The 19014-nt window shown below is 42.8% G+C and overlaps 1 protein-coding gene across 1 annotated transcript in view; it reads left to right on the top strand.

Annotated features, from left to right (window-relative positions):
* ULK1 (unc-51 like autophagy activating kinase 1) overlaps window positions 1-19014 on the top strand; it is an 85753-nt gene that overhangs the window by 16780 nt on the left and 49959 nt on the right. The window contains exons 5-9 of the mRNA XM_010581724.1: window positions 180-212; window positions 1054-1090; window positions 8148-8321; window positions 10102-10175; window positions 12906-13007. Coding sequence (XP_010580026.1) covers window positions 180-212; window positions 1054-1090; window positions 8148-8321; window positions 10102-10175; window positions 12906-13007 — 420 coding nt within the window. The remainder of the gene's footprint in view (window positions 1-179; window positions 213-1053; window positions 1091-8147; window positions 8322-10101; window positions 10176-12905; window positions 13008-19014) is intronic.

Genomic DNA, 19014 nt, shown 5'->3' with positions numbered 1-19014 from the left:
ACTTTCAAAGCAAGTAGTCTTCCAGGAATTAAACTATAATGAAGTTTTTACCCTCTCTTCAGTTTGAATAACATAACAGAGCACAGTTTACCTGTTTAAAAGGAAATGTGGTGGTTGTAAAATGTGTCAAATATTTCAATGCATAAATCTGTTATTTCTTCCATTTTCTATTTTACCAGGAACTGGCAAACTCTGTTTACTTGGTTATGGAGGTGAGTGTGTCTGTCTTTTTTTTTTTTTTTTTTTTTTTCCTTTCCCTTTTTTTTTTTTTTTTTTTTTCTCTTTTTTCCCTTTTTTTTAAAAAGTTTAAAAAAAATTTAAAGCAGACCAGCTTGTTACACAAGTAGTGCTTTCTGCTCCCAGTCTCACCTGTGATGCTTTTGCTAACCTAATCTCCAGCTGCATGCCTTTGAGAACTGGAGCAGTGTGGGTGAAGATTGCAGCCAGGGGGATTTCTCATATTGCTGCTGTCAGAAGGTCATGCTGGCACAGGTTTAATCAGTCAGATGTCTTACCTCAAGGGTCAGGTGGGTGTTGCTGGGTAGTATCTGCATCAAAGATACACAAAAAGAGAATTTTCTCAACACAGCCTACCTGCAAAGCTTTTGAACGTTTTCCTTCCTCTGCAGTCTTCACTGTGAGGCCTTGCTGGCTTTCCTTACTGGTGTGGAACATGATGTGGGGAATTTCAGTTTTCAGCTGTGGTTACTCCCAGGGTTTCCTCAACCAGCTTTCTGGTGGTGTCTCCAGTGGTGACCCTTCTGCTTTGTTCTGGTTTTATCTTGCTCTCTGATGTGTATGTACATGGATGTGCACATGCACAAAAGCTAGTTAATACTGGTGTATTATAATGCAACATAACATTTTGGGGAAATGGGACAGAAGAGGAAACTACAGGAATGGGGTTTTTCCCTGCCAACTTCTGAATATGTGTTTTGTCATATGTGATTATTTATGTTTAAATACTATGATAAACTTGCCATCCTAGTGAAGTTTACTGTTTTTAATCTTTGATTTGCCCTGCACTAACTGAGCTTTCTGTTCTGTTTGCAGTACTGTAATGGTGGTGACCTGGCAGACTACCTTCACAGTAAGTAGAACAATATGGAGAATATCCTCTGTATTCAGAAGAACACACTGGCTGTTTTAGCTCATTAAAGTTGCTGGGGTTTGTTGAAGGTCTAAGCAAGCAGATTGTGTATTTTTTTTTTTATAATTCCTGCAAAATAAACAGACTATCACTGTTCCTCTTGCAAGAGGTTCACCCTTGATAATCATTTGAAAACTGAGAATCCACGACAATAAAAGCTAGTCTTGTAGCCTTTCCTATGTAGGTTGTAGTGACTGTTGTCAGTAGTTACGTGTTTTAGTTACAATAGCCTTATAGATTAAACATATTTTAACACTGCTAGGGACATGGTTTGTCTTTTTCTTGGTCACTGGAAAAAAGCTATTTATACTGAAGCCTTGTAGTTCTGTAGGGTTGGATTAAAATAAGATCCCAAGATTATATTTCACTTCCTTTAAGTTTACCCCTAAGGGTGTCCCCACATCTAGGACAGAACACATTTCTTTCTTCCGTGTATTGAGGGTGGCTGTAGTGTGTCCAGCAGTGTTGCGAAGGTGATTGAAAACTACCAGCTTCAGGGTCTTTTGGAGAATATAGCACAGGTATCTGTGACTGTGGTGCCTTGAAGAACCTTTTGGTGAGACTGAAGTGTGCCTTTGCCATCAAACCAAATGAAACATGCTTTGCCTGTTATCCAGCTATATTGCTGGGACTCGGGCTTCAATCTCCCAAGCTATTTTTCAGTGCAGCCCACTGCACAGGTACAGGATCCTGGCCTATATGAAAATCACATTGCACCTGAGTACCTAAATGGTAGGAAGATAACATGTTGAACAAGTTGCTTAGCTGCAGTCAAACATAGCCCTTATTTTCTGTTGGCCTGACTGTTTTTTGGTTTGGGTTTTTTTGTTTTTTTTTTCATTAAAGTAGCTTTCTTGTTGTCTTGCATGTTAACTAGAAGATTACTAAATGGGAAGAGACAACTTTAATCTCATTTCTGGTGTGGCTCTGGGTCATGGTTAAACAAAGTTTGTGCACATTGTTCACATTCAAAGCTAGTCAGCTGGATAACACTTCAGGCTCCTTATTTGAGATACATGATGCCTGGAAATGGCAAAAATTGAAGGATTAAAAGCTAAATTTACATTTGCCCTACAGCTAGTGTTGGTATCCCTAGAATGATTATTTGGGGCTTGATGCTAGTATGTTGCACTCTATTTATACAGGGTAATGAATTACATTTGTGGACTTTAATTTTCAGAAAGGATTTAGTACTTGAAGGAAAATGAGGGAATATTCTGCCTTTCATGTGTTTTGTTTAAAATGTGGGTGAGAGAAGTGACAGGCATTTGTTTTTTTTAAAATCCAGGTTTAGTGTGCTTTGTCTCGGATAAGTAGTGTTGTTTTGCATCTGGTGGGTATTGCTGTGCTTTAATAGGAGCATCTTCGGTGGCAAAACGCTGTTATGAATACCAAGTGAAAATGTTTTTTTTGATACCTTCTTTTTCTCCTTGAATACAAGTGCAAATTTTAATAATGAAATGCTTTTAAAAGATAGTCAAACTTCAGTTTTACCAATGTGTTGGCTTTGAAAGCTAAAGTTTTTAGCTTTCGTGCACATGAAATGAACCTTTTATGTTAAAGCACTGGGCTGTGCATTACTGTTTGCAAAGCTACGTGTGTGAACAAGAACACAGCTTCTGACAGTATGTTTTATAGAAACCTGGGTTTATAGAAAATCTTCCTGTTCCTACCACTGCTTGTATATGTCCATTGTCATCTTGTGTCTGCCCCACCACCCACCCCACCAAAAAAAAAAGTGAAACATACTGTGCAATTAGCTAGGCTATTAATACAGCTCACTTCCTTGTTTACCAAATGAGACCACTCAGGAAATTGGTCGCTAGTTTGAGAAAGTGAGGATGAATTGTATTTTCCAAATAAAATTCAGTTTTATCCCAGTTTGGTTTGTTTGAGTGTTGCCTGGGCCAAGGTTTGATCCTTCTTTGCCTGAGTTAATTTGAAAAAGTTACCTTTAGCTCTGTTTTTACCAAGAAAACATTTTACCTTGACAACTGTAAAGAGCGGCTGTTGTGTCTGGGAAATTGGTGCTTGCTTTTATTTTAACTCTTAAAATCTGTGTGCTGATTTCCAGTAAAGAGAACCCAGCAGGCACAGATTTCCAGAGGGAGCAGTCAGTAAGGGACTGCAGCAAGAAAGTTAGTTACTCCCATCACTGCAGCAGAGATCTGGATCTTCTAGATCCCAGAGCCTAGATACAAGTCTCGGCTTTTGCATCACATGGCTTTTTCCGTTCCACCATGTGCTCCTTTGGGGTATCTCCTCTCCCGGTTTCTGCAGATGCTCGGGGTGCTTTTGACAATAATGATTTTTTTTCCTGAAAGCTCATCTTGGAAAGTTCAGATTTCTTCCAGAGCATTTCACTGGTACGCGGGAGGCTCATCACTATTGAGCGGTTATTTTGCTGCTTCAGTTATTTTAATAATTAAATGATGGTATTTAATTGCAACATCTACTTTCCCACTGACTCCTCAGACATTTTTGCTGGTAGTTCCTGTAACACTTATGCAAGTTGTGCATGCAAATCCCCTGTTTCTCATTGAACAAGATGCTTATAAGCTTCCCAATCCATTCTGCCCTCTAATTACAAGCATTAGGCAATATGGTAATTCTGTGTTGAATCCAAAGGCACTCTAATTCTCCTTGTCTTCATAACTGGAGGACGTGCATATGTGCACGTTTCAATGCAATATGCATTTTGGCTGGGTTAGGCTGTTGGTCAGGCCTAGCTCTTTGATACAACCCAAGGTTGTGTGTGTTCTGCTAAGCACAACTTCGGTGGTGGTGTTCTTTAATGGTACAATGCAATTTTCTTTCTGATAGATCTCGGGATGTTGCTTTCATTTAAAGCCCACCATAGGGTATGTTCGGAGCTGAGAGTGGCAGATGGCTGCTGTGTGTGGTAGAGCTGTGGGAAGTGTTACAGAAGTGACTGTCCTCTGTATGGGAATAACTGGAATTCTGTGGCCTTGAGTATTCGGGAGGTCAGAACAGGCTGATGTAAAATTCCTTCTTAAATTTTGTGAGTTGGCATTGACACAGGCTGTTATGGACACTTTGTAAGTGCATATTTATGACCTTTCTTAAAGCTGCTTCTTGGAGAGCACATCTCTGTGAAGAAAACTTTGTGTTAGAGCAAGGCATTTCTAGGTTTGACCACGACACGTGTAAGGAGCTGTTGTCTTACTAATTCATCTCAAGTGGCGTGGGGACCCTTTTGCAAACAAGAGGTATGAGGAGGCACTGCTGTGTAACTTTTTACCCTCTGCAGCTAGGTAATTGAGAAACATCTATGATGAGACTAGACCTATGTGCAGTAAGTCTTCTGACTTGTACAGAAGACTTCACAGGACTCTCGCTGGCCACACTCTGCACAAGTGGAGCTGGGGTAGTTACAAGACAGGCCCCACATAAATCAGCGTGGTCTCTCAGACTTCAGTGTGATTTGGATTGGGCTCATGTTAGAGATACTTGTGGCACCTGTGGGTAAGAGGAGAAGTTCTTTTTCCTAAATAACTTTTCCAAAATGGTGTTGTCATGTAACATCAGCGTGTCTATTGCAATGCATCTACCCTTGGAGCAGCTGACAAGGGCTGTTTACTGCAGTTTACCTGGCAGCCTCTTGGCAGGTTGAACATCTCGGCACAGGCCGACCAGGGCACTTTTTAGGTGGTTTCATCCTTTTCCTACGCCTCAAGAGCTACAAGGTATGCGGGCCCCACACTGACCCACAGTAAATATTTGCTCTGATCTACTGACCTGTGTAGCTGCTGTTCCCAAGGCAGTAAGCTGAGTGCCTCGTCACTGAAGTGGAGCCCATGAAAATAAACACAGGGATATTATTACTTCTCAGTAATGGCAAAGCAAGGCTTGTGAAACAGCATTCTCTGCAGGAATGTGTTGTTCACCACAAACATCCACAGGGATGCCCAGACTTCAGTGCGGGCTTAGTGTTTTGCCAGCAGTTTTCTGGTGAAGATGAGAATATCCCCTTTTTGCATGGACAGAAGTGCAAGTTCCCTATTTGGGATGTAGCAAAGATATGGAGATGTTTTGTTCCTCACACCTTTTTTGGTTGTGTGGTTTTTTGGTGGGGTTTTTTTTTGGCACCTAAATTGAATGAGTCTTCTGTATCTTTTCCCTCCCTCTGCCAGTGGTAGCTGATCTAGAATATCTTTTGCAGACCAATATCCTGAAGTCACTGAAGGGGTCAGTTGTATTTATGTCTCTGTCCTTCAGTTGAAGATTGCTGCTGTCACACAGTAGACTGATGGGCTGAGTATGAGAGATAAGGACTTCGGTTTTTCTGTGTTATAGCCTGTTTGTTAATGGAGGGAGGTAAAAGGGTATGCCCCTACACTCCCCAAGTAACTGACTGACCCTTCTCTTGTTACTGAGGGCAGCATCTCAATTTCACAGTCCTGCCTTGCTGCACTACCTGGATTTGTGAGATTTAATGCTGCCAGCAGATCCAACAGACCTCTGTCTTAATTTTGCTGTGCTGCAACATGGTAGCTGCGCTATGCCACAGCAGTTGCGCTGGGGGAATCTCTCTGCAGGCTGAAGACACCAGCTTAGATTCTGCCTGTGTCAGGAAAACAGTACCTTTGCAGGGATGAGAGCTTTGTACAGACTTCTGTGAAGTGAGAAAGCTTAAATTCTGCAGAAATTAATAGCTGAGGATGTATTTTCTTTGGGTGAATGGATTTTTCTGATCTTTGTAGCAATGTTGTTGTTCTCAGTATGAAGAGTTAGAATCCACATTGGGGAGGCTTAGCTGGTTTGCTGAGGGATGGTGGCTAGTGCTGTGTTAACCTTATAGCCACCAAATTATATAAAGGAGAGGGTAACGCCTTAACGATGTGGCATGCTGTTGGGACTGCAGGTCAGAACAAGGCTCTTGACAACACAGTTTCTCTGCTAGAGGCAGAGTGTATTTAGCCAGGATTTTGTAATTGCCTGCTAGCTTAATAATGTTAAGAACTGCCAAGTTTCAAGTCTTGCTTCATGTTTGGGGGATGATGAGACAGCCTGCCCTTTCCTGGGCCTGAGCTGAATTGGGTAAAAAAACTTTGGAATTCTTGCTGGTTTGTTTAAAGATGATGTTTTAACCATTCCTGAATAGATTTCCTTGAATAGGAATCGCAGAAATGTTGCAGGGACCTTTTGTAGGAGAGAAGATTGAGCACAGCTAAGATGCTGGACCTTTAATAGACAGAAAATGGTACAGGACTGAGTATGCTGATATATTTCAGAAGGAGGTCAGGGAAAGCCTTGTTAAAGATGAGGCAGTGCTTTTTTTTTCAGAAGATGCAAGTAGGTTTGGAAGACTTGCATCTGAGCTACCTCTTCATGTCCTTAAAATCCCTTCACAGAATCTCCTCTTCTTGCAGAGGAGCCTCTTGAATTCCAGCTGAGTGCCAGTTCATGAGGAAAAAGGCCCAGTGAGGGGAGAGAAACTCTATATACATGTGCACTGGTCTCACATGTATGAGTCTAGGACCAGCTGATAGCTGTGGTGACATTTTAGCTCTGCTTGTGCCTCCTTCTAGAACATTGAGGTTTGGGAGTGGTGGGAGTTTATTTTCTATTCCAAGTGCTGTTTAACTTATCTGTGTCCCTTGCTGTTTCCCATGCATGTATTTTAAAAGTTAGATTTTTAATTTCCTGTGTTGTGTTAAAGCTGTGTGCAACCTCATCTGTGTTTTCATAAGAATTCCTCCCTTCTAGTTGACTAGGTAGAGTAGCAGTTTGAAGCTCCTGCCAGCTTGTTTTAATGTCTTACTAGAGAACAGCTGGAAAAACACTAATAAAGTCCCAAGTAATTTACTGAGACTTTTTACAAAAGAAATTATTTTATTCAAGTGAAATGGTCCTTGCTTTAAGCCTCACTTGCTCAGTGACTGACAAGAAGGCAGGCTGGTAGCACTGTTGATCCTGGGGTTTGTTCAGCAGGCCGGTCCCAGCTTTGGCAAGAGTTTCATATGTATAGCTCTTAAAACAACGAGAGCTAATGTCTCGTTGCTCTGATCAGAATAGCCAGTTGAAAATTTATTTTAATCCCCTCCAGTGTTTATTTTCACGCCACAGTTCTTGGGAAGCCCATATCTCAGGAGAGTGCAATTCAGAGCTTCCATATTTGCAGACTTTGATTACTAATGTTGGGTTTTTTTAATTTGCTTATGAAAGCATTCTGAGATGTTTTTGCTGCATCTATGGGTGCAAGATGGAGGGTGTCAGATGGCAGTTTGTAGGGTCTATTTGGTAGGGGTATGTTGTTAGGTATTGGACTGTGGTTCACTTTAATCCTGGGTTTGAGATTAGAGTTATGGTTTGCTCTAGCAGGTGATGATGCACAAGGGTTAGGCCTAGACTTGGACTCATACCCTAAAGTTACAGATCCCTGCTGGCCAGGTACCCTAACAGACTGTCTGAATTTAACCTATCAACCCTTTCCAGGCCCAGCATGAGCCTTAATGATTCTGGCAGGCATAAATCCTAATCCTAACTGCCTTTCCTCTTAGCATCACCTTCAGACATTCTTTGTGATAAAGCTCTGACCTTAGGTGTCCAACCACTGCCAACCATAGCTCAAAGCTAGTGACCTTCCCACTCCTCGGGCCACAGGCCCTGCCTAATGCTTGCCTAGATCTGGCTGGCAGCTCTTGCTAAGGAAAGCCCTAAACCTCACCAAATGTTGCTTTTGGACCCAGCTGATGACCCAAATTCAGCACCTGCCACTGGCCTGAGTTCACCATGAGAGACTCGGGGCTGAAAACAGCCCTGACTACAGAATAAGCTGGGAATGCAAACACTCTTCCTTGTTGCCTATAGGAATCATTCAGAAATGGTGTGTGGAGAGAAAACACCATACGTGGAAATAAAAATGACAAATTATGGCTAATTGCTGTGGAGGATCTGCCCTCTAGGCTCTTCAGAGAACTGGCACTGTAATTTTTTTCATCTGTGGTTATCTTTTTTTTTTCCTTCTTCCTAGCTATGCGGACACTTAGTGAAGACACCATCAGGCTCTTTCTCCAGCAGATAGCAGGTGCCATGAAAATGCTGCACAGCAAAGGCATCATCCATCGGGACCTGAAACCGCAGAATATCCTCCTTTCCTATGCTGGAGGCAGGAAATCAAATCCCAACAACATTCGCATAAAGATCGGTAAGACCTCATTACAAATGTCACCCTAAGCGCTCTCAGGAGAGTTTGGTGACAGACAAGTGGCAAGCCTCAATCTTTCTTCGGGGAACTGTCTAGGAGAAGGAAAGAATTGCTGTACTTCTTAAAAAGCCCTGACATTTTTCATCTTCCTTGCTTAGTTCCTCTACTAGACATATCCTTCAGCTGACTCCAAACAGTAGGAGCAAGAGCTTTCTGCTCTGCCAGGACACAGACTAACACAAAAGAATTGGGCAGGCCTTGCTCCACTTCCAGCTGAACAGTGCCTCCCTTGGTAAAATCAAATACTAGCCTGCCCTAATTGGCTTCTAATTTCCAGGCTTACCAAGAAATGAGCAGGCATTGTGACTTTTGTTTTCAGCTTTTAATAGTATTGAGGTAGATGTTGGTGTCTTTGGGCCTGAAACTAGCTGCTCTCTTGGCTGGCCTCAGAGAGTACAATGGGAGTCAGGCACACCTAAAAGCAGACATTTCCACAGTCCAAATTAGAGGCAGGCTTCTCAGCTGTATCTTGAAGAAATTAGCTTTTTGCACATTAGGCGAGTGGCACAGATGGACTACTAGTTGGGACATGCTCCAGAAATCCAGTTACAGAGCACACGTATCCCCTGTGGTCCCTCAGAAATGAGTGCTGGATGGTATCACCCTCAACATGTGGACTTCTGGTTGTGTTACAGTTCATGAGCTGAAGCTGACACCAATTAGATAAAACTGTTCCTCACCTGAACTCTGTGCTGTGGAGAAAGTGTTAATGCCTTCATTCAGCTGAGAAATGAGGTCCAGCGGAAAAGTTTGAAACGTTGCTGCCTGTTTGGCTGAAGCGTGGGTGGTTGGTTGGTTGGTTTTTGTGTGTGTACGCGAAGTAAAGAGTTATCTAGAAGGTGGAAGTGTGTGGGAGCTCCAAGTGCAGGCAGGAGGGCTGTGGGCACAGCTGCTCTTGGGTGTGATGTACGCTTCAACCCCTTGCTCACGCTTCTCTGAGAGTACATGGTCCAGGGAATAGCTTGCTGTACCAATTCATTAGTGACAGATGACAGTGTAAACAGCTGTGTCAATCTCCTAGCTTGAAATATCTGGTAACCTTGAGAGAACCTCTAAGTATCGTATGATCAGATGCTGAGTAACCTGCAGAAGTAATTCATCTTGGTATTCCTTGTCCCTGGCTTTTCTAGCCACCAGGTGAACTATGGCTCAGCTTTCTGTCCTTGTGCTGGAGTTAGCACTGTTGAAACTCTTCTAAAGGAACAGAGCAAGACTGTTTTCAGTAGGGCTGATCTAAAAATGTGGGTGGTGGCGAGTGGTGGTTTCTCTTGGATGTCTGTAACATGCAGCTTTTTTGATGGAAGGGAACTTTTAGTTCCCCAAATTAAAAGCTGAGATAGCAGCAGATGAACTACCTAGTATAAACTGGCATGTTCTCACTGAAATCAAGAGAGCTTTACCAGCTTTGAGCAGCTGACATTTCGGAGTGCAGGCAAATAGGTACAGGAAGAAGTGACTGTTGATCTCTGAAAAATGAATGGGACTTTGTTCTTCTGAATACTTTTTTATGTGGCTTGGTCTGTCCTTCTCTAGTGTCTGTAGTGTGCATTAATAACTAGCACAAGGATGTTGTTGCTCAAGAAGAGAGCTATCAAAGTCTTGTTAAGATGGGGTACTTCACTTGCTGCGAAGATTCATGGGAAGTGAAAGGGAGGTGGAGAATGTGTAGGGTCTCTAGAACTGGTGTCTGATCCTGACCTACCTCTGTTTCTCTTTGTAGCTGACTTTGGGTTTGCCCGATACCTGCAGAATAATATGATGGCAGCTACATTGTGTGGTTCACCAATGTACATGGTAAGTGTGTTTTGCCTACAGGTTTTTCTGTATTGTCTGTGCTTTGTACCCCAGAAGCAAGGCTTTGGTTTCTTTCTAGTCTTTCCCCCAGAGGTGAAATTTTATTTACTTGTCAGAAACCAGCTATTACACAGGGAGACTTCATAAAGTTCTAACTGCTGGTAATGTTGGACAACAGGTGCTCAACTTTCAGGTGAGCTGTGGATAAATAAAACTGAACAAAATGGAGTATTGATTGCTGTCTGCTCCCAGAAACTGCATCTTTCAGAGGGGACCAGGGCCTCTCCACTGAAGGCATTGGGAAATGAAATGTATTTCCTCTGCTGTGAGCAAAGCAACAGCAAAAGAGAGTGAGGGCTGGGGTGATATTTCACACATCTGGCTATATTTGAAGTGTTGCTTCCTTGGAGAGAAACCTCAGTAAATCACTGCTTCAGCAGGCCCTTTATGAGACAGTGGTTCCACAAGCCTGCTGTCACCTTGGGCTTTGCAGTCATTTTTGCTAAGGCCACAGCATCAGGAGCAAAGTCCCTGTTTAACAGCAGTTTTGTGAAATCTCCAACTGTGTTTAGCTCTTTTTTGGTCTTGCAAAATCCCTTCAGATCTATGGACCTACACAGGCAGAGATTTTGCCACTCTGGTTAACTCATTCCTAAGTATGCTTTGCTGTACAGCTCAGCAGATGGGTGTAAATGGAGCTCACCTGCTTTTATTTGCAATTTGTTTTGTGCATTCCCACTCCTAACCCTCCTCCTCCCACTAATTTTTTCACCAAACCAGCTGCTTCCAGGATGACTTCTTAGCTTGTGAAACAGATGTGTCTGATCCCTTTCACTCCCTTTGTACTTTCCACTCTGGGACCAGGATGTGAGGAGGTGATCTCTCATTTGTACTCATGGTAGCAGTCAAGATCTCAGTGTTGAATCAAGTCAGTGAAATTAAAAATGACAAAACCAGGCCAGAAATAGAAATGCCAAAGCCAGCCATGTAATAGTTCCTGGACATGTGGCTGTCTGAGCTCAAAGTAAAAAGATTATGTGGATCAATTTAGGTTGAATTTTTTAGAAGTGCCCTGGGGACAGTGGGCACCTGATTTTGAACATGGTCTAATCTACTCTAAGTTGTTTGGGTTTTTTGTTTTGATTGTTTTTTTTGTCTAGCCTCTTTGGGCAGAGTTAGGCTGGACTGTGCTGCACTGCACAGGGGTAGTGTGCTTGGTAATCTGTTCCACAGTACTAACTTAAGCAAAACAGACTTCCTCCCTCTCCCTTTTTTTGAAGCCTGATCTTTATTTGAAGTATGCTATATGTGAAGATGATGTAATTTTTTTCTCCTGTGAGTTTCCTGAATTGTCTATTTTTAGTGATACTTTTTCTTTCAGAGTCTCTTGTGAAAGTAAATGAAAACACCCAGCTTATTTTTTGATAGGGCTGGAGGAAGCCAGTGATGACCTTTTTCTACTTTACCTTTTTTATTTTAAGCAACTGTGGACATTACAAGGAATCTTGGAATGTTTTGTATTGTTCTCTGTTTACTGATGGATTTGAAGGAAGATGGGGATGGAAGGCTCAGTTGGGATTCAGGAGGTGTTTGAAGTCTGTCCCTGCTGCTATTGTGGATCTTGTGTGGTAGCCCTGGGAACATCTGCTGGCAAGACAGGCCCTTATTCCCTGCTTTAGCTTGTAGCCCATTGCTGCTCTCTTAATTTTGCTCTTTTAAAAAAGAAAGGTATTTTCTAAAAAAAGAAAGAATGAGCTTTCTGTCTGAACCCTGGTATGATCCATGCCATGTGAGACTTCAGACCTTCTTGTGCAGTTCTTGTCCTGCTTCCTTGGGTTTGTTTGGTGTCATGCCTGCTTCCCTTAGAGACAGACTGAGCTCCTGTCCACAACTTGTTTGCTGCCGTTTTATTTTTTTTTGTTACACATGGCCTTTACTTCTAACAGAGCTAGAAAATTGATCCTGTTCCATGCTGGCAGCACCGCGATGAAATCTGTTGTTACAAACACGTGGGATTAGCAAGGCTGCCCTTCTGTCCCTCTTCTGCTGCCACTCCTAAGGCATGCTGCCTCCTGAGCCACAGGGCTTTGTGGAATTGCACCATCTCCAGCTTTTGGAACAAGCCTGGAAGGGAGCAACCGAGGGCATGGTGTGAGATTAGAAACCAGAGTCTGAAGCACAGCAGGGCTCAAGCTGTTGGACTGAAATGGACAGATCTGCCTTTGAACCCAAACTGTGACCTTGGCAGCAGGCTCTGGAGCATAATTAATATGCTGCCATCTTAGGCAAAATGAGTCATGCAGATCAGGATGGAGGCTGAAGCTTACCTGTGCAGTGTCAGCCTTTGCTTTTCTTGATCATTTACTTGTTACTTGCTTTTGTTTAGAAGATCTGTCTGTGCAATTTCAGTGAGGCTTCTTCTGCGCACAGGTGGATTCAGCAGAAAATGGTACTCTGAGAAGGGAAAGTACTGAGTTCGCCCAAAGTAGCGAACCAGTATCTGGTATTTTTTTTGTCTGAGCGAAAGTCTTTGCTTCCCCCACTTGGATAGGGAATTGGCCTCTTCAAGGTAGTGTTACAGTTGTCTTGGGAGCAAATCTTTCATGGTTATTGGGGAATCTACCTCAGGGGTTTTTAAAGCATAATAGTGACTTCTGTTTCTTTCTTGCAGCTGCCCCAAAAAAAAAGCTACATTTTTTCATAAGAGATTTCTGTTTTCTCCCCAAAAAGGCACCGGAAGTCATTATGTCTCAACACTATGATGCCAAAGCTGACCTCTGGAGCATAGGAACCATCATTTATCAGTGCTTGACAGGAAAGGCTCCTTTTCAGGTGAGTTGCTTAGATCTAATGTTTCTGACACCCTCTTGCTTTTTTCTTTTTTTTTTACCTTTTAATCCACTTACTCTAAGCCTTCTGTCATGTAGAATATTAATTCCCACAGATCCAGCCTCATGGAGGTCTGGCTGTCCCACACCTTGACAATGTGGTGCTTTATATGTTGTAATGCTGAATGTGTTACTAGAGTGTGACTCTCCTTCTCTGGGCTCTATCTCAGTGAAATGTATTTCGTGGTTATAAATCCTTAGGAAGGGTCATCTCTTCAGAAAATTATCATGAGTCAGTTAAAGCAGTGGTTTTGTTTTTCCAGACCCACACTTAAAAAATCAGTTTCTATTTACAGCTGTACTGGGCGTATAATTTATAATTATAATTCTGTTCAGTATGGAAGGACAGTAAGGAAGATTGTAATTACAAGTTAATGTTTGGTATGATTTGGTGGTAACTGGTATACTGCAGCTAAATTGACTTTGATTTTAGAGTAGTTGAGTAGGATCTTATCAAAAGGATCTTATCTGTCATCTCACAGCAATCCCTTCCAGCCTGAAATGTTTATGTTCATCAAGTCCAAACCCCTCCAAATACAACACAGTCCAATAAAACTCCACCCTGTAATTTATGCCATAACTTCTGGATGAGCTAGAGTGTATCTTTCATAAAAGACATTCTCTGATTTTTAAATTTCTGAATGATGGAGAATTCATCACAGCCTTATGCAAGCTGCTTCAGGATTACTTCATGTATTTGTAATCTTATATATAGCTCAAGTTCATCTAGACTCAGTGCATTTTTCTTGTTCCCAATCATTAGTGTGCCACACCGCATATTACTTTGCTTCTGTGCTGAATGAAATCTGCAAACTCTCCCTTGCAACCACTATTTTAAAGTACTATACTTGTCAGGTTTTTTCCTTGCTGTCTTACAGCATGGCAGAGAGATGCCTGAGTTGCTGATACTTTTTTGCTTCTCTAATGTGTGAGCTCTGTATAGCTCGTCTCTAATCCATGGGAAAAGACCAAACCTCAAATTTACATGCTGATGTGTCAGTTGATGCCAACTCTTCAGCTTCTCAGATTGGTTAGGGCAAATGTGAACTGTGGCCCTCTTTTTCTCATGTCCTGACATTTCTTTATCCTAAGTCCCTAACAAAAAAACCAAAAGCAAACCCAAAAACAAATAATGAAAAAAAACCCCAAACAAACCAAACAAAAAAGTGTCAGCTGGGGGGGGGAATCTATGCTCGTGTAATAAGACAAATTTTATGAAGTGCAAGACTTCCTGAGCTGTAGTTCCACAGCTCTTCAGAATTTCACACAAGACCTTGAATGTTTATGCAGTTACGTCATCAGGAAGGATAAAGTGAATTCTGAATCTGTTGCAGGAAAGAGTGGGCAAATACAGAAGTAAACTAATGGTATGTTTTGGTTTTGTCTAGAGCCAAGAACACCTTTCTCCTTCAGGGTCATTTTTTCCCTGCTGCTGTAAAAATCTTCCTTTCCAGTGCTTTATATTCTGTCCACCAGGTTGCTCTGCATTTAGAGCAAGACTTCATTTCCTTTTGCATGTTTCTTTTTTTATAAACACCCCTACAAAGTACACCGAAACTCCTGAATGGCTCCTGTTTACTGGCTGCATCCACTTGTTGTCAGCGTTGGTGTCTTTGAGAGGAGAAAATGACTGTTAGGATAAAAGAAAATAAATATTTGTACTTTAAGAAAAGAACATGGGGGTGGAGAAAGCAAGCTTTGACTCCGCATTTATAGGAGAGCCTTGCACTCGTTCTGTCTTGTAACTTGGTGCCTTTTAGTCTCTAAAGGGACCTTGATACTTTGCTCATTCAAATGATTTAGTTATTTAATGTGGTGACTTTATCATAGGTGTTCTTTGCTTAATAGCTCACACACAACCGTGGGGCATCTGATTTCTTTGAAAAGAATTACGTGGCTTTTATGATTGGCCATTGAAGCATGTCACAGAAATGTTCTTCTGAAAACATTTGTTCTTGCAGAGAAGAGTTTTTACAGGAAATAAAATTGAATACTAGTCAGCTTCATTCAGCTCTCCGGCCAAGGTTTTGAAAGGGCAGGTGGTCAGAAAACTATCAGCTCTCTGCCTATACGTGTGTCCTCAGGCTCCCACAGAGGTGAGTCCTGTATGCCTGTGTCCCTCTGGTTGAGGCTTGGCGGTACCCTGCCTTATGGTGGGCATTAAGGGGACATTTTGGTCCCTGCCCAGCAGGTCCTGATCATTGCTTTGTGCCTGCCTGACTGGATAACTTCTCTTTCCTGTATATATCTAACACTTGTTGGACTGGGGATGGGCATCATTTGTTTCTCTATTTTTAATTTTTCTCCATGCCCTTTCCTCTTTTGGGGTTTGTATTTTGAAGCAAAATGCCAGGCCCCATTTGTTACTGCAGTAGCAGCTGTGGATTTGTTTGATCAGGGAGAGAGAAGAGCTCAGCCCAGATGGTTCTCTGCACCATCTATTTGTTTTGACCATGTGTGTCACAAATTGCCTTCTCCTAGCTGCGAGTTTCAGGTGAAAGAAGCCTGTCTAGGGCAGATGTTGGAAAGCTAGTTAAAGGTTTACTGGTATTATTTCTTTTTTGGCATGACTGTGTTGTAAGAATTTGCTGATGGTCACTGAGCAGGCAAGAAGCTATTGTTTACAGGGCTTTTGGGAGGAGTGAGGGGGAGTGAACAGAGGTGATGGGGAGACCATGAATAGGAATGAGTGCTTTTGGGAGGGACAGCTAGAGATGCGTGGGGAGATAACAGGCTGATTCCACATAGTGCCACCAGCAGACCCAGTTGTACAGGGCAGCCAGGAACTGGATTTCTGATGTTAACCTCTTCAGGCTAAATCCTCACTGTGCCTTCCCTCGCAGGCTGGCAAGGACAGCCCGTCACCTTTGTCTAGCTGAGATTCCCTTGGGAATCTGTAGCATGGTTGGTCATATGAAACATGCTGCATTTGAGCACTCTAGCTGTTTGCTGCATGAGCCAGTTAGGTACCTTCATGAGGATGCAAAACAAAAGGATTCCATTGTTATCTGCAGTGAGGAGGAAAGAGCTGCCTAAAAATAAAATAGGGCTTCTCGGAGGCTGGGCTAGATAGAGAAAAGATCAAATGTGTGAAAAGGCTGAGGTAGCTGTCAATCCAGAAAGTGCTCGTAAATCAAGACAGAGATGTATGTATGTGCATGAATGTGATTTCTGGCTGTCTTAAAGTTAAAATTAACTATAGCTGGGTCACCCAAGGCAACTTCCCAGAGCCATTCCTGTCCCTTCCCTGCCTCACTGCACGCAGACAAGAAAGAAGCTGCTGATGCCTAGATGTGAACAGTTGGTAGGATGGCTGGTGAAGCTGTGTTAAGGAGCTTTTTGTATTAAACATGCCCATAAACAAAACAGTGAGACTGCCATAGGGATGAGATTAATGGGATTCATAATCCCTATAAACAGATTTGCTGAGGACTGTATTAATGTGGAATTGTTAATTTGCCTTGCTTAAGTGGTCTGCACTTGCATCTCTTCATTTCTGTCACTGAGGATAGGACTTCGGACAGTGTGTTTCCTGGTCTTGCTGACCAGTACTGAGGAGTGCCTTGAGAGTCTAGTGGTTTTTTTTCTTGTCCTCACCTGAGCTGAAAAGATTGGGACCCAGTGCCCACCACGAGGTGACGTAGGCTGTGTAGACAAGTGACAACCAGAAGCAAAACTGGAAGCAGAGAAGAAAAAGATTTACACAAGGTCTAAAATATCTTCCAAAACAAATCTAGTCCTTGTCAGATGGTGCTTTAAATGTGATTAGAGTTAAATGACCTCAATATATTTTTTTTGGGGTGTGGTGGTGGGGAGAATCACACTGATGCTCCTGGTGGTTCCTGTTGTGTGACCCCTTTCAAAACTGGTCAGCTCTTGGTAAGCGGACACGCTGGCAAGCATGTGCACTTTGTGTCAGAGTTGTCTCTGGCAGTGGCACAGGTCCACTTGGACATCAGGTCTTGCTAAGGACCATGAAACCTAGCTGTCTGCTGTCTGAGCCTTTGCATGAGTCTTCTAGCCGCTTTACAGATGCGGTGCGCTGTGTCTGTGGGAGAGTGAGCTGGGGAGCAGGGAAGTCAGAAGAGAGGTAATCCAAGTTTTGCCGCCTGCTCTGAAAGAGTTAACCTGCCTGCACATGTTCTCATCCCAGCTAGGTGAAAAACTAATTTCTAAGCCTGGTGTACCAACTGCTTAATTTCTGGGTTAATTCTGCCTGCATAAGTACTAGGATTATGTATCACTTTAAACAACTGCTATGTTGTGAAATGGGCCTTGAGGAAGACAAGAGAAGGGAGGATTTTACACCCAGAATTTGAACTCTTGGTTTATTTGTTAGGCAGGCTGCTCTTCTGTTCCCAAAGCTGTTCCTCTGGACTGTCCTGTGTCAATGGGGACAGGTATTCCTGGCAGTGGTAGGTTATTCTGCTGAGACGGTGTGCAGTGATTGACTTGTTGCTGTAGTCACTGAGCCGTTGGCTTTTGGACCAGTGTTTGTGGGTCTGTTCCTGCTCTGTTGGGAGTAGAGAGGAGAACATCCATGGACAGCTAAAGAAAAAGGTTTAGGGTTTTTTTTGTTTGTTTTTTTTTTCCTGGTCCTTGTGCTTTCAGGTTCCCGCAAATGCCAGCCACTTAGTTGTGGTAGTCTTAAAATGTCAACTGTTAAGACTGTACAAGCAGAAGGTATTTGCAGCAGGTTTTCAAGCTTCTCCCTAGAACTACTGAGCTAGAAACACCATTACTTATTTCTTTTTTTTTTTCCTAAGATATCTGAATCCCTTCTCTGCGGCTCCAAATCCCCAGGAATGCCAAAGGAAAGGATTCAAAAACAGAGCAGATACCATATACCTGCTCTGGAGTGTTGACTAGACAGTGCTCTTCACGGAGGGTGTGAATGTTTCTGGCCCTCTTCTGACTGAGCACTGGGCTCTTGCATCCAGCCTTTGCCCAAGCACAACAAATCCGGTGCTGAGTGCTTTTGGAAACACCACCCTGCGTGCTTTTCGCGTGCAATTCATTTGCAGGCAGCCAGCACCGAATGGGATTTGGCAGGGTTACGCTGAATGCCTTTGTTGGCTCAACATATTTCCACTGCTGCTCAGGACAGAGTAACAGAGTGGCAGGATTGAATTTGTCCAATTGTCTTATATATAGAAAGGACAGACAAAACCAGAGCCAGTTACACTAATGCAGCTGCTCCATAGTAACATGAGAGGGGGAACAAGGGCATGAATTGGTATGCCGGTGTGGTGTCTCCCGTTCTTGGGGAAAACTGAGCTGTCCATTCTGCGTCCCTCTTTTCTGACAGATGGATGCTGTCTTACAGGTTGCTGGCTCTGTGTACCTTGAATGGCCTAGTTGTTAGCTGCCTAAAATGTGCTTTTTCTGGTGTTGGGTAGGGTGTATCTGCCTGGAAGGTACATTTCAAATTAAGTCCTTAGCTTCCTCAAAGAAGGAATTCAAATGATATTTTTAGTGTCTTACAAACATTTCTGCAGGTTTTTCCTTGATTCTCAGAGAAGCACTATTATTGAAAGAAGAGGTGAGCAAAGTGGATGAAGGTACCAGTGCTTTATGAAGTGGATGCTAACAGCAGGAGAGCAGTGGGCATGTTACTGCAAGCCTGGGACCCTGCTGCTAGGAACAGAACTGTGTGACTCAGTTGATTTATAATGAAGTTACGTGAAGATGCAGTTGGTTTTACCAAATCAATGGTGATCCACAGTTGTCTGTGCTGGGCACTCACTAAAATGATTCTATTCCCCAGCAGGCAGCTACCTGTATTGGAGACCAGCCTTGAATTTTGGGCTCCTGGGGACAGCCTTAGTGAGAAAACATTGTCTGGGTGGGTAGGAGCCTGACACCCTGGATAAGGTCCTTGCAGAACAAGTGGGAATTGTACTGAGACAGCAGAATGTGGAGAAACAACATCCCTACAGGGATATCTTTAA

Source organism: Haliaeetus leucocephalus, unplaced genomic scaffold (assembly GCF_000737465.1).
Source record: "Haliaeetus leucocephalus isolate CR32 unplaced genomic scaffold, Haliaeetus_leucocephalus-4.0 Scaffold802, whole genome shotgun sequence".
NCBI classification, from domain to species: domain Eukaryota; kingdom Metazoa; phylum Chordata; class Aves; order Accipitriformes; family Accipitridae; genus Haliaeetus; species Haliaeetus leucocephalus.
This window is presented reverse-complemented; position numbering and strand designations above follow the sequence as displayed.